Here is a 12,813-nt window from a genome sequence, read left to right on the forward strand (position 1 = left end):
ATGGCCCTGCTGCTGCTGGGGCTGCTGGGGCTCCTGGGGCTCCTGGTGCTGCTCCGGGCCTGCACCCGCGGCCCCCGCCTGGCCCCGCGCTGGCCTCCTGGGCCGCGCCCGCTGCCGCTCCTCGGGAACCTGCACTTGCTGCGGCTGTCCCAGCAGGACCAGTCGCTGATGGAGGTGAGTCGGGGCAACCTGCCTGCAGCTTGGCTCCTAAGCCTGGACCCAGAGCCCGGCTCCTGCCATCCTCGACAGCTGTGGTACCCCACCCCTTCTTGGGGGAGGCCGAGCCCCCATTTTCCGAGACACCTGTAGGGTAGGAGGTTCATGTTCCTGCCTGGCACTGGCCTGGTCCAAGTGCCCTCCCTGCCTCGGGGAAGAGAAAGACACCCCACCTCACAGGGAAGCAGATGGTCTGTCCAAGGAGCAGGGGGGCAGGAGGACTTCCTGGAGGAGTCAGCATTTGAAGACGGCCTTCAGTACAGCCAGGTTTGGGGCAGCGAAGGTGAGGGGGAGGCGCTCCTGGGAGTGGCACCATGCTGCTGCAGAAGGGACCTGCACACGGAGGCCCAGGTCCGAGTCTGGCTCTGTCCCTCAGTGCATGTGGTGGACAGCAGCTCACTTCCTCCTCCAGGCCTCGGCTTCCTCATCTGTGAAGTGGGGAGATGACAGCCCTCCTCACCTCGGGCAGGGACGCTGTGAGGACAGAAGGGGAGGGGCACACACGGAGGCCCCAGAGGCCAGCCCTTGCTGGCATTACCACTCTGGGCCCTCACACTGGGTAGGAGAGGTCAGAGACGAACTAGCCAGGCGGGCCTGTGAGGGGAGGGGGCCTGCTCCTGTGCAGATCTGGGCTTCCAGCAAGGCCACCCCAACAGACAGCCTTCTGATCCTGCTGCCTTGTCTTGGGTTCAAAAAAGCCCCCTCAAGTGTGTCCTCTGAAAAGAAAACCCACGGCGGCTACCTGAGCACCGGTGGTGGCACCCTGCCTCCCTGGAGGGGAGGGGAGGGCTCTGTGGGGCCCCCAGACCCGGCTCCAGCCAACCACACCTGCTTCATGGTTCCTGGGCCCCTGCCGCCCCGCCCGGTCCCACAGGCCCTGCCAGAGGCCCCCACCCTGCACAGGTGTGGCCAGAGGGACTCCTGGGGCCCTAACGGGGGACCGCCTAGGTGATCCCTGCCCATCCTGCCAGCTCTCAGAACGGTATGGGCCGGTGTTCACCATCCACTTGGGGGGCCAGAAGATGGTGGTGCTGAGCGGCTACGAGGCAGTGAGGGAGGCTCTGGTGGAAACAGGGCAGGAGCTGGCCGGCCGGCCCCCTATTGCCATCTTTCAGCTCATCCAGGGAGGCGGAGGTAGGTGTGTGTGTGGGACACAGGGGTTCCACCAGGTGGAGTGGGGCAGTCACCAGCTCTGCTCCTGGGGGCTTGCTGGGCAGGGAGCCCTGGACCTCAGGAGGTGTAGGGGCTGAGGAGAGGGGCCCCTCCCTCCTGGCAGCAGGAGAAAGTACTCCCAGTGTGGCTCCCGGGGAGGCTGTCCACATGGCAGGCGGGGGTGTGCATAGGGGACCATGTCACACCAGAAGGGGCACAGGGCCAGCCAAGGCCAGTTCCCTGGCAAACAGGTTGGGGACGGGAGTGAGGCCCCAGCCAGTCCCCTAGCCCCGTTGTGCCCCACCTGTATGTCCTAGGTTTGCTCAGCATCGTGTCCGTCTGTCCCCGCAGGTATCTTCTTCTCCTCCGGGGCACGATGGAAGGCCGCCCGCCAGTTCACGGTGCGCACCCTGCACAGCCTGGGCGTGGGGAGGGGTCCTGTGACCGAAAAGGTCCTGCAGGAGCTGAGGTGCCTCGTGGGGCAGCTAGACCACTATGGAGGTAAGTGGGGGTCGGGGACACCCCCTTCCCCAAGCCTCCTCCCTTGCTGAGGCCTGTCTCTCCCCCAGGCCGGCCCTTCCCCCTGGCCCTGCTCGGCTGGGCTCCCTCCAATGTCACCTTCGCGCTCCTCTTTGGCCAGCGGTTTGACTACCGGGACCCTGTGTTCGTGTCCCTGCTGGGCCTCATCAATGAGGTCATGGTTCTCTTGGGGACCCCTGGCCTGCAGGTGAGAGGTCACTGCTCCCAGGCCTTGGGGTTGGGGGCTGGGGACTGAGTCCCAGCTGCTGCCCGCCATTGAGAGGTGAGCTGCCCTGCAAAGGCGGCACTGGATTCATGTGCAGGTCCTGCTTTGGACACATTGGCTGGCCCTGCGAGCCCAGGACAGCCCCCCATGCAATCTGGGAAAGGAGAGGTTCTAGGGCCGGTGGTCCCCATCACCCCACACACACCTGCCCATCAGCAAGCTGTATCTGCTCAGAGGTTGGGGGGAGGGGGCCAGGGTCTGGGCTTGATGCCCGCAGGCCCGGAGCCCTCACAACCCGGGAAGTCTCTCGCCCCACACGGGCCCTTCGCAGTGTCGGGGTCACAAGCCCCTTCTGAGTCTCAGAAGTCGGGTTTGAGCACACCATTTCCCACCACTTAGAATGTCCGTGTTTGCAGCGACCTTACCATTTTTCTTTCTTTCAAGATTTCCTTCAATTAATTTTTGTGTCACTTACTTTTCAGTTACAGCTGACATTCAATATTATTTTGCATTAGTCGCAAGTGTGCAGCGCGGTGGTTAGACAGCTATATACCTGAGGAAGTGACGCCCACGAGTCTAGTCCCTGCCCTCCCCTCGCTGTTACCAGTGCCACCGGTGGCCACGTTCCCTTGCTGTGCAGTTACCTCACCATCCCAACTATAACTACGGCAGCCGTGTGTGTGTATATGTGTGTGTGTGTGTGTGTGTGTGTGTGTGTGTGTGTGTGTGTTAGCTCAGAGGCGCCTCATCCCTATCCCTCCACCACTGAGTCCTGATCCTGGTCAGGGGGCCTCTGCTGTCGGGTCGGGCAGGAGTTTCCGCCTCCTTTGAAGGCCAGCTGACCCAGTGCAGCCAGGGAGCCCCCAGGAGGAAGGCAAGCGGAATGTTCTAGCCTTCCGTCCCTGTGCGGGCTCCTCACCGCTGAGCTGCCACCTGTTTGCTCCCAGGGATCGTCAAGTTCCTGGGGACACCGGTACTAGGTGTAGCCGGGACAGCACCCCTCAGACAGCCTGTGAGACCCGGCTGTGAGCCCCATTTCACAGCGGGATGAGCTGAGAGGGCTGAAGTCTGCAAGTGCTTCCTTTCTTAATGGCTTGCAGCCGACTCCGTTATTTCCACAGTGGCAACCCTCCCCCCTTTGCCAGTTTAGGGGAGATAGAGAGCAAGGGGTGTGATTAGTCTCCTGCTGCAACTTGCACGCCCCCAGGTGTGTTACCTGTCAAGCCGGTCCCACCAGGTGGAGCTGTGGGGCCCCGCGCCCCGCGCCGGGCGCCCTCTTGCGGCCGCGGGAGGCACCAGGCACCCGGCCCGCCCGGCTGCAGGACAGGCGACACGCCCCTCCCGCCCACCCCGCCGTCTCACGTCTCGCCCCGCCACCAGCTGTTCAACATCTACCCCCGGCTCGGGGCCCTCCTCCGGCTGCACCGGCCCGTCCTGCGGAAGATCGAGGAGGTGCGAGCCATCCTGACGACGCTCCTGGAGGCGCGGCGGCCACCCGCGCCCGGCGGAGGCCCCGTGCACAGCTACGTGGATGCCCTGATCCGGCAGGGCCAGGTGTGGCCAGCCCACCCCCACCCCGCCCCCTGGAGGTCTGGGGGTCGCCCCGGGGCCGCACTCCAGGAGGGGTCCGTGCTGGTCCTGCACCAGGCTCCTGCGCGTCCTGGCTGGGGGCCTCTTTAAGCCCCGGTCTCACCTGTGAAGTGGGGGTTCACAGTGCCTGCCGCTGGAGCGGCCGGGGGATCGTGAGCCCCGAGCCAGCTGGTGCTGGCGCGCCTCTGTCCTTCCCGCCAAGTCTGTCTTCCACCCCTTTCGAGCCCAGGGCTGGCGGGTGGTGGGGTCCAGCCTCCCGCTGAGCTCTGCCCTCCCGCCTCTGCAGGGCGGAGACCCGGATGGCCTGTTTGCCCAGACCAATGTGGTGGCCTGCGTCCTGGACATGGTCATGGCCGGCACGGAGACCACCTCGGCCACGCTGCAGTGGGCCGCCCTCCTGATGGGCAAGCACCCGAGTGTGCAGGGTGAGTGAGCAAGCCGTCCCAGCGCTCTGCCAGGGAGGCCCCTCCCACCTGCTGGGCGGGGGTCCCCCAGGGCCCAGGGGATGGAGGCTGCCAGGGACGCTGCCCACTCCCATGCAGGCCGGGTGCAGGAAGAGCTGGACCGGGTGTTGGGGCCCAGGCGGCCGCCCCGGCCGGAGGACCAGCGGTCATTGCCCTACACCAACGCCGTGCTGCACGAGGTGCAGAGGTTCATCACTCTCCTGCCCCACGTGCCCCGCTGCACAGTGGCCGACACCCAGCTGCACGGCTACCTGCTCCCCAAGGTGAGGCAGCCAGGCCTACCTCAGTCGTCCACTGGGGGGGTGGGGGGGAGGACGGACTCTGGAGTGCCTGATGCCAGGGCTCCCTTGAGATGCAGGAGAGGGGGTTCAGAAGCAGAGAGCTGGGGTCTTACTGTGTGGCCTGCTGAGAAATGGGGCTGACGCTGGGGAACTCAGGAGCCCATCCTCCAGCAGACCTCCCGCAGGCAGGGGCTGAGAGGCCTGCCCAACTTCCCACCCTCCTCGGGGACCCTTCCCAGTGCTGCAGTCTGGGGCCTGCCCAGGTGGACAAGGCACCTAGACCTGGCCCCACCTGCTGCCCGCCCGCAGGGCACACCCGTGGTCCCCCTGCTGAGTTCTGTGCTCCTGGACAAGACGCAGTGGGAGACCCCCCGCCAGTTCAACCCTGGCCACTTCCTGGACGCCAGCGGGTGCTTTGTGAAGCGGGCCGCCTTCCTGCCTTTCTCTGCAGGTACCATAGCCCTTGCGGGGTGGCACAGGGACCTCAGCAGCTCAGGCTCAGAGCTGACCCGTGTCCCAGTTGCTCCAGGCCTTGCTCTCCGGCTGCCCTCCTTCCCTGCAGCCCCTCCCCCCCACTCCAGGAGCCAGGCTGTGGGAAGAGCAGGCCTGGCATCCCCACCCCGTGCCTCGGTTTCCCCCGAAGGCCGCCGCGTCTGCGTGGGGGAGAGCTTGGCCAGGACGGAGCTGTTCGTGCTGTTCGCTGGCCTCCTCCAGAGGTTCCGTCTGCTGCCCCCGCTGGGCCTCAGCCCTGCCGGCCTGGACACCACGCCCACCCCAGCCTTCACCATGCGGCCACCGGCCCAGGCGCTGTGTGCAGTGCCCAGGCCCCAGGGGCGCTGACCAAGGGGCGTCTGGCCTGTGCTGGGTCACGCTCCCGCCTCCCCAGCTCCAAGCCTGGCAGAGCTGTGACATCGGAGGCAGACAGCAGCCAGAGGACAGACAGACGGGCAACAGACAGATGTCACAGGGCTCTCCTTCCCTGGCAGCCTCAGTTCCACTGTGGGCCTGAGCAGCCCCATCCAAGGGGGCTGGAAACGAGCCTCGTGGGGGCCCCTGGGGGCACACCGTCTTCCAGGCCCCACACCTGAGCACTAGGCCCTTCCCTGCCAACCCCCCCCCCCAAGCAGGCAGAGCCCCAGGTGCAGAGCTGGCCCCGCCCCCTCACCCTTTCCCTCCCCCGCAGGCCCGTGAGGATCACCCCACGGCCATTGGTGCACCATCCTCATCTCCACATCTGTCTGATCCATGAAACTGTCACCCCCACCATCCTGAGCCCCCCTAGACGCAATTCTATGATGTCTCACCCCGTTTCACCCACAAAGAAACAGGCCAATGTAGGTGTCAGGACTTCCACAACGGATACGGCCAAGACTCCCCCCAAAAACTGAGCAGTATCAATGTACTATCCTCAAGAGTGGAAAACACCATTTAATAAAAATAGTGAGCAGCTACCCAGCTTCGTTTCACTTATCACATGGAGACAGGATGAGGGAGGACCCGCCCACCCAGCCCCACCTGCAGCCTGGTCCTGACCAGGTGAGGCTCATCGGCAAAGGCTCCCCTGTGGGTCAGCAGGGGTAGAGCTGGGCGCAGGGCTGGGAGGGTGAGCAGACGGGCTCTCTGAACACCTGTGCTCAGCACCCCTGCCTCTTGGTCTCGAAGGGAGGACCTCCGGGGCTGGAGGGTGGCTCTTGGCCCCAGATCCGCTGTTGGCTCCAGTGCTGGCCCCCAACCACTCTGCAGGTGCCTCTTAAGTCCACAAAAACCCAAACCAAACCCAAAACTATAGGCAAACTCTCCAGGGCACACACAGGCTGGGGCCTCAGGTCCCCAGCCCCCTGGGACACTCCCAGGGGAGACCCCCTTCTGCCATCGAGAAGCCAGCAGAGCCACTGCCAGCCGCCCTGCAGGAGCCAAATGTGGGACGAGAGCAGGTCCTGGCTCAGGGTGGTCTAAGTCCCAGAGCTCTATGCACGGCGTGTGTGCATGTGAGGCTGTGCACATGTGTGAGCATGTGTGTACACGTGAGCACGTGTGTACATGTGGGTGTATGTGAGCGTGTTCAAGTGTGTTCATGTGATCAGGATTTCAGCTGCACCAGCAGACGGGGGACAGGCCCCCCAAGGCTGCAGCAGAGCACCAGGGCTTTCCACAGTGGGGGTGCTGATGAGGCATGTGTGCTGGACGGGAGGTGGGATGGCTCCGGGTTGCAGAAGAGAAGAGGGAAAGGCACGAGTGGTCAGTGAGGGACCTGCCCAGGCCCCTTTGGATGTGTGTGTCCCTCCTGGGCTGGGGTCGTCCCTCCTCAGGGCCCACCCTCGCCATTCAGAAGCACCCCTCAACACCGTGTTTCGCAGTAACAGGCTGAAGCACAGAGGCCTGCAGGGCACCAGCCACAGCTGGGACGCCGTGCTGAGGTGGGGTCTCCAAGGCCCACGGCCGGCCGGGGGGCCCAGCCAGGCTAGGAATGGCCATAGGAAGGCCCGGAGCTGACTCTGGGATAGGCTCTCTGCACAGGCCCAGCCCTCACTCACCATCACTAAGGACACGGCTGTGCAGCTGGCAGTGTTAGTGCTCAGGCACCCACTGCACCCCAGCCACACGGTCCACAAACCCACAATGTGAGCGAGACACGGTGGGGACAGCTCACCTCTGCTTCACTCAGGGTCACCAGGGCAACTAAAGACTCATCACCGCTCAAACATCCGTATCACACGTGGTCTCGCCATGCAGCCAGGGCTTCCTCACAGCATGGTGGCCGTGTCCCAAGGGCAAGTGCCCTGAGCACAGGTGGCAGCTGCCTCCTCTGCCCTGGCCCTGGAAGTCACAGGGTGCATTTCTACCTCCTCCCTCGCTGCCATCTGACCATGTTCAAGAGCAGGGCGTCGACACCCAGTGGGCCGCCACACCCACAGCCCACTTCCCACGGTCTGAAGAGCCTGCTTATGGGGATGCAGGCGACCACCAGTGATGCAGCCTCTGGCGCTCAGGCCCTGCAATTCCAGGGGGTTTGACGCACGCACACTTCTGGGAGCAGGGCGGCAGGTCCCCTGTCTGTGCAGAGAGCAGGTGTATTTCCTGCTGGGACAGCTGTGGGAGGGCAGCCGTCGTGGTCACTGCCAACACCTGGAAGTGGCAGGCCTGCAGAGCAAGGGGTCAGCGCCGACATATCGCCTGGATGCTGTCCCGTGAAGGCCACGGCTGCAGACAGCCTCGCAGCCTGGCACGCTCCCCGCAGGTAAAGCCCTTCCCAGGCTACAAGCCAGTGAGGATGAGCCAGGAGACACAGCCGACCTGGGCTGCTTTTATTGAAAACAGCAGGTTTTCCCTGTAACTGGGCAGGAGGCCGTGCCATGGTCTGAGGAAGGAGGCAGGACATGGAACGGACACAGCCCAGGAGTCTCAGTGAGGGCGGGCTGGTGACTAGGAAATGTGCAGTCTGCACAGGAGAGAACCCTGGACTGATGCACGGGGCCCAGAGCCGGGGGCTTCCCACAGCCCAGCACGGATGGACCACAGCTGGCAGGAAGGTTGGCTCCCTGGCAGAGCAGCAGACGTTCCCTCGGCTGGAAGGAGCGGTCAGCTGCAGGGCCACCTTCGCCGTGTGGCAGTCCTCACCCGCCGGCCGCCCTAGGACAGCAGCTGCAGTACCTGCCGGACGCGCTGGGTCTTGTCCAGCAGGAGGGAGTCTGGGCCGCTAGCGCCCGCCTCGTCCAGCTCCCGCATCAGGGCTTCTGCCTTCTGCACGGTCAGCTCGCGGGCCCGGCCCTTCAGCCCCTCCAGGTAGGCCAGCAGGATGGGGAACTGCTCCTCAGGGACCTGGACAGGGGGACACGGGAGCTGCTGAGTCGCCAGGCAGGGTGAACACAGCAGTGGGGCGCCAAGATGGCCGCGGAGCCCTGTGGCTGGTGTCCCAGGGTGCCCCCCTGTGCCTCATGCCAGGGCCTGAGGAGTCTGCTGGCCAGGCAGCGTTGGGCACCACATCGACCTCGGGGCACGCCATCTGCAAAGGGCCCAAGCACCACACCTGCTCCCCTCAGTTCCATCGCTCCAGGACAGGCCGGGGGCAGGCGGGAGACGGAGAGCCACCTGCTCCAGCGTCCTCGCCTAGCTCGGGGCTATTTCAGGCTCTGGCTTGAGGCTGGCAGCCATCCTTTTTCAGACCCTTTTGAAATGCCACTAAATCAGCAGTAAATAGATAAGTGTTTAGAGATTAAACAGCAAGGACAAGGAGACTGGAGGAAAAGATAATGGTGACAATCTGCCCTGCTGTGCAGACCTCTCCCCTGCCCCCTGCCTCACGCCCGTGTGCTCACCTTGTCACCATCATACATGTGCGTCAGGAGCCAGGTCTGCCTCGTCTTCTGAAATCTCCAGTTTTCGTGGTTCTTGGCCCAGCTGGGAAAGCAAGGACACGATATTCAGATGCCAGACAGAAGGAGCCCAAAGGGTCTGTCTGTACGGCTGGCCTGGGTGGCCTCTACTTGGCTGGAATGGGGGGGTGTCTGCAGGGGTTCTGGGGAGCACCCTCCCCAGCCCCAGGGTGGCAGACACAGAGCAGAGGGGGCCAGGGGCCCCATTCTGCACACCCGCTGTGGGCGCTCAGCCAAGCCAGGCCCATCTCCACATCTGCACCGGACGGAAGGGCCAGATGGCCCGGGCCACTTCCTTCCAGCTCTACAACTCCATGATTTTAACGTGAGCATCCTGAATTTCGTGAATCCTGTCATTCTTCCAGAAGCATCTGCTGGTGTGGGGAAACCTTCAGACTGTGAGCTACGCATGGAGGGTGTGGAAGAGCCATCAAGAGCCAGGAACCCCGCCCCTGAGAGGCACGCCGGGCCGGGCTGTTCAGATGTCAGAGACAGTGACAGAAGCCTTGGCTGTGTCAGCCCTGTACCTATTAGAGCGGCCCGGCCTGCACCCGCCAACCCCAGGCTGGAACCCACCTGGAGGGGTGGGAGACTGAGGAAGCAGGGAACTCCAGGTGTCAGTTTGTGGAGGAAACACAGCAGGCTGGGCTGCTGCTCTGGCCAGGACAGCAGGGCCGGGCTCTCCGAGATGAGACCCACACACTGGGACAGAGGCCCGAGGTGAAGAGGGGTCTGTGTGTCTGGGACTCGGGGGCATGGTGACCATGGGGACATGGGCACAGGCTGTTCTAGCAGCAGGCTCACTGCCTCCCCTCAGGCAGACGTGGGGAGGGCCCTGGTTGGTTCTCTCTGGACGGCAGCTTGGCCGGCTCCCACCTGGTGGGGCTCAGGTAGAAGCAAACATCATGTCAAGTGACAGAAGAACTGCCCAAGCCCAGACCACGGCTGCCTGGGACCATGGGCACTTCACATGGCAGTCACAGAGCAGGACCCAGGCCAGAATGGGCCACCACTGTCCTCCCAGGGACCAGACACCACAGCCCCAGCCTGAATTCACTTCTGGGTTCTAGCACTTAACAAGGTGTGATCAAAACATATGGTGAAGGGCCGGCCGAGTGGCTCAGTTGGTTAAGAGCTCACTCAAGAGTTTGAGCTCTGAGCAACAGCGGTTCGAGTCCAGCCCGAGCTGAACAGCCGCTGAGCTGCCAACAGGCAGCAGGATGGCTCAGCTTAAAAAACAAAAACAAAACATATGGTGAATGTTTAAATTTAAAACATTTATTACAGTAAAAGACACCTTGCCATTAATCCCCCTCAAAATACTCCCCCTCGCTTCAAACATACTTATCCCATTGTTCTTGCCACTTTCTGAAGCAGTTCTGGAAGTCCTCTTTCGTAAGTGTCTTTAGTTGTACTGTCGTGACTGCCTCTATGTCCTGAATCAATTCAAAATATTTTCCTTTCATGTTCATTTGACTTTGGGAAAGAGCCAGAAGTCACACGGTGCCAGATCCGGTGAATAAGGTGGATGAGGACACACCGTAATGTTTTTGACAGAAATTGCCGTACCAGAAGCAATGTGTGACACGGAGCATTGTCATGATGGAGAGTGATTTATGGCATACTTTATTTATTTATTTTATTTTTTATTTTTTTTAGCTGAGCCATCCTGCCACCTGTTGGCAGCTCAGTGGCTGCTCAGCTCAGGCCGTGAATGGAACCGGTGACCCTGTTGCTCAGAGCTCGCACTCTTGTGCTAGTTCTTGACCAACTGAGCTACTCGGCCGGCCCTAAAGGCACACTTCAAAGCACACCTTCTCTCAACCGTAGCTCACGCCTGACTGACTGCACTGAACAAGTTGGAACTTGTCGCACACTGTTACTAAGGTTCGATGTGTCGCTTCCCATATTGAGGATCCTGCCTTTCCATTGGATGGCGCTCGGCAGCATTCACCGTATGTTTCGATCACCCCTCATATCAGCATGAGCGACTCACTCGGCCCCTCCTGACACCGCTGTCCTCAGGGCTGCCCTCCACTGCCCTCCCAGCCTCCCACGTGTGGCGGCTCCCGCTTGCAGTCACCTCCTGAGAGCAGGGCTGTCACAGTGACACCGAGCTGCCCCCCCACTGTCCCCTCTCCGGGCAGTGGGAGAAAATGATGCTTTTGTTCAGCTCAGTCTTCACTGCACAACATTGCATCTGCCTGATGGGGGTCAAGTCCACTCCAGGGCCTGGGTTGGGACCAGGTGTGAGCTGGGGGCTCCAGGCTGTGGGCAGCATCCTTCGTTCTGCCTCAGAGCCGATCTGACCCAGAAACAGGCTGCCTCCAGCATGCTTGCACCACGCCAGCGGACCGAGCCGGCCTGGGGCTGCTCAGGACCTGCCTGCTCTCCGCTGGGGTCCTTGCCCCGCGGGAAAGGCCACTCGCCCTGCACCGGGGCCTTCAAGCCCGCCCGAGCTCCATCTGGACCACGGGCAACCTGTGGCTTCTGTAGGGTGAGGAAGGGCCCCACGCAACCCTCTGTGAGGAAAGGGGGTGACTTAATTAGAGATATTTCCTGTAAGGAAATTGGTAGGTTTTAATGAAAACTGCCGACCCTGTTACTCATAGATCCTATGGTACACGCCCTCAGAAGGGGACAGCACACCAAGACCCATGGAGGTCCCTCAGGGCTGTGCCAGGCTGAAGCGGATGACACTGGGGTCGGGCCACACTCAGCCATGGTCGGCCCTGCCCCACTGGACGTGGGCCCACCTGGGCAGCTGTGCTGGGGATGGGGCTGCGTGCTGGGCGCACGGCGGCTGGGACAGGGCACCCCGTCAAGGTGGAAAGAGACAGGAGCTGCCAGGTCCCAGCGCGCTCTGCAGGAGGGACCCCCAGGCGGAACGAATCCTTGTGTCTGCCACTCTGCACGCCGGACGCGTGTGCATACGAAATGCCAGGACAGGCAAGCCACAGAGACAGTAAATAGATCAGAGAGCGGCTCAGGCATCCGTGATGAGCAGTCTCCGGGAGGGCTGGCCGCCCTGGTCTCCTGGGCAGCGAGTATTTGGAGAGGCAGGAGAAGAGCCGGACCAGGCTCTGCTGGGATGCCACTGCCCAGCCAGTTTGCAACAGAAACCGGTGGTTTCCAGAGGCCTCATTTTTGCAGGGGCTTCTGAAAATTGTTGTACAAAGCTGTGTTTGCAAATGCGGCCAGCCTCTGCCAGGTTCTGGGCGGTCCCCTGGGCGCACCCGTGGGGGCCCGGCAGCCCTGGTGACAGGCTTCCTCTCCCCTTCAAGTCCTGCCCAGCGGGTGGTGCCCTCTCCACGCACAACCTGCCCTTCCGCAGACACAGCTGTGCTGGTGAAGGTCTGCAATCCCCACTGGTGGCCTTGGCAACTTTTGCGGATCTCAAGCCACGTGAGACCACGTGAGGTGACGCTGTGAAGCAATGCACAACCAGGCGGGCGGCAGTCCCAGGAGAGTAAGATTCCAACCAGGCCGCCGGAGCCCACAGCCTGCATCCCTCCCAGGGCAGCAGACGTGCTCCCTCGAGGCGCAGCCCAGCCAGCGCCCCAGCCTCAGCCTCTTACCCACACAGGTAGTCCAGCGCCAGCTGGGCACCTGAGCGCTTGGCTGGCAGGCTCTGGGCCGTGGTCAGGCCCGCCTCCCGCAGGCGCTTCTTTTCCTCCTTCTTCCGCTCCTTCTTCAGCTTCCTCTCTAGGACCCTCTTCTCCTCCGGGGACAGCTCTGGGGACAGCTCAGGGTCCCTGCACGCTGCTCCTCCCTGCAAGTCAAGGGGAAGCGGCCAATTAGGGTCTCAGGAAGTGGGTGTGCTGCTTCAGGCTGCAGCTGTGCATCCTGGGCCCTCCCACTGCGCTGGCTTCCCAAACCCCCCCCCCCAACCACACACACACACACACACACACACACACACGCACATGCGCACACTCGCAGCAAGTGAGGGTGCTGGTGAAGGAGGCAGGGCTGCCCAGACTCCTGCGCTC

At 62.7% G+C, this 12,813-nt stretch overlaps 2 protein-coding genes across 8 annotated transcripts in view; one reads left to right on the forward strand and one right to left on the reverse strand.

Annotated features, from left to right (window-relative positions):
* On the forward strand, positions 1-5,562 carry CYP2W1 (cytochrome P450 family 2 subfamily W member 1). 3 transcript variants are annotated; one of them, XM_019637463.1, is made up of 9 exons: positions 1-174; positions 1,188-1,350; positions 1,720-1,869; positions 1,938-2,095; positions 3,494-3,667; positions 3,990-4,128; positions 4,246-4,430; positions 4,758-4,899; positions 5,092-5,562. In XM_019637463.1, the coding sequence occupies exons 1-9, from the start codon at positions 1-3 to the stop codon at positions 5,286-5,288; spliced, it is 1,482 nt and encodes a 493-aa protein (XP_019493008.1). In that variant the 3' UTR covers positions 5,289-5,562. The 3 variants fall into 3 exon arrangements, with proteins under 3 accessions (XP_019493008.1, XP_019493005.1, XP_019493007.1); XM_019637460.1 differs by lacking the exon at positions 1-174 and adding an exon at positions 596-784; XM_019637462.1 differs by lacking the exon at positions 1-174 and adding an exon at positions 596-775.
* Positions 5,563-7,725: 2,163 nt separating this feature from the next.
* Positions 7,726-12,813, reverse strand: part of CHLSN (cholesin) — a 99,441-nt gene continuing 94,353 nt past the window's right edge. For all 5 annotated transcript variants that reach the window (XM_019637517.1, XM_019637519.1, XM_019637515.1 and 2 more), the window contains exons 3-5: positions 12,400-12,593; positions 8,765-8,846; positions 7,726-8,267 (exon numbers count right to left, since the gene is read on the reverse strand). In XM_019637517.1, the coding sequence (XP_019493062.1) occupies positions 8,079-8,267; positions 8,765-8,846; positions 12,400-12,593 (465 nt within the window). In that variant the 3' untranslated portion in view covers positions 7,726-8,078. The remainder of the gene's footprint in view (positions 8,268-8,764; positions 8,847-12,399; positions 12,594-12,813) is intronic.

This window comes from Hipposideros armiger, unplaced genomic scaffold, assembly GCF_001890085.2.
Source record: "Hipposideros armiger isolate ML-2016 unplaced genomic scaffold, ASM189008v1 scaffold_33, whole genome shotgun sequence".
NCBI classification, from domain to species: Eukaryota; Metazoa; Chordata; class Mammalia; order Chiroptera; family Hipposideridae; genus Hipposideros; species Hipposideros armiger.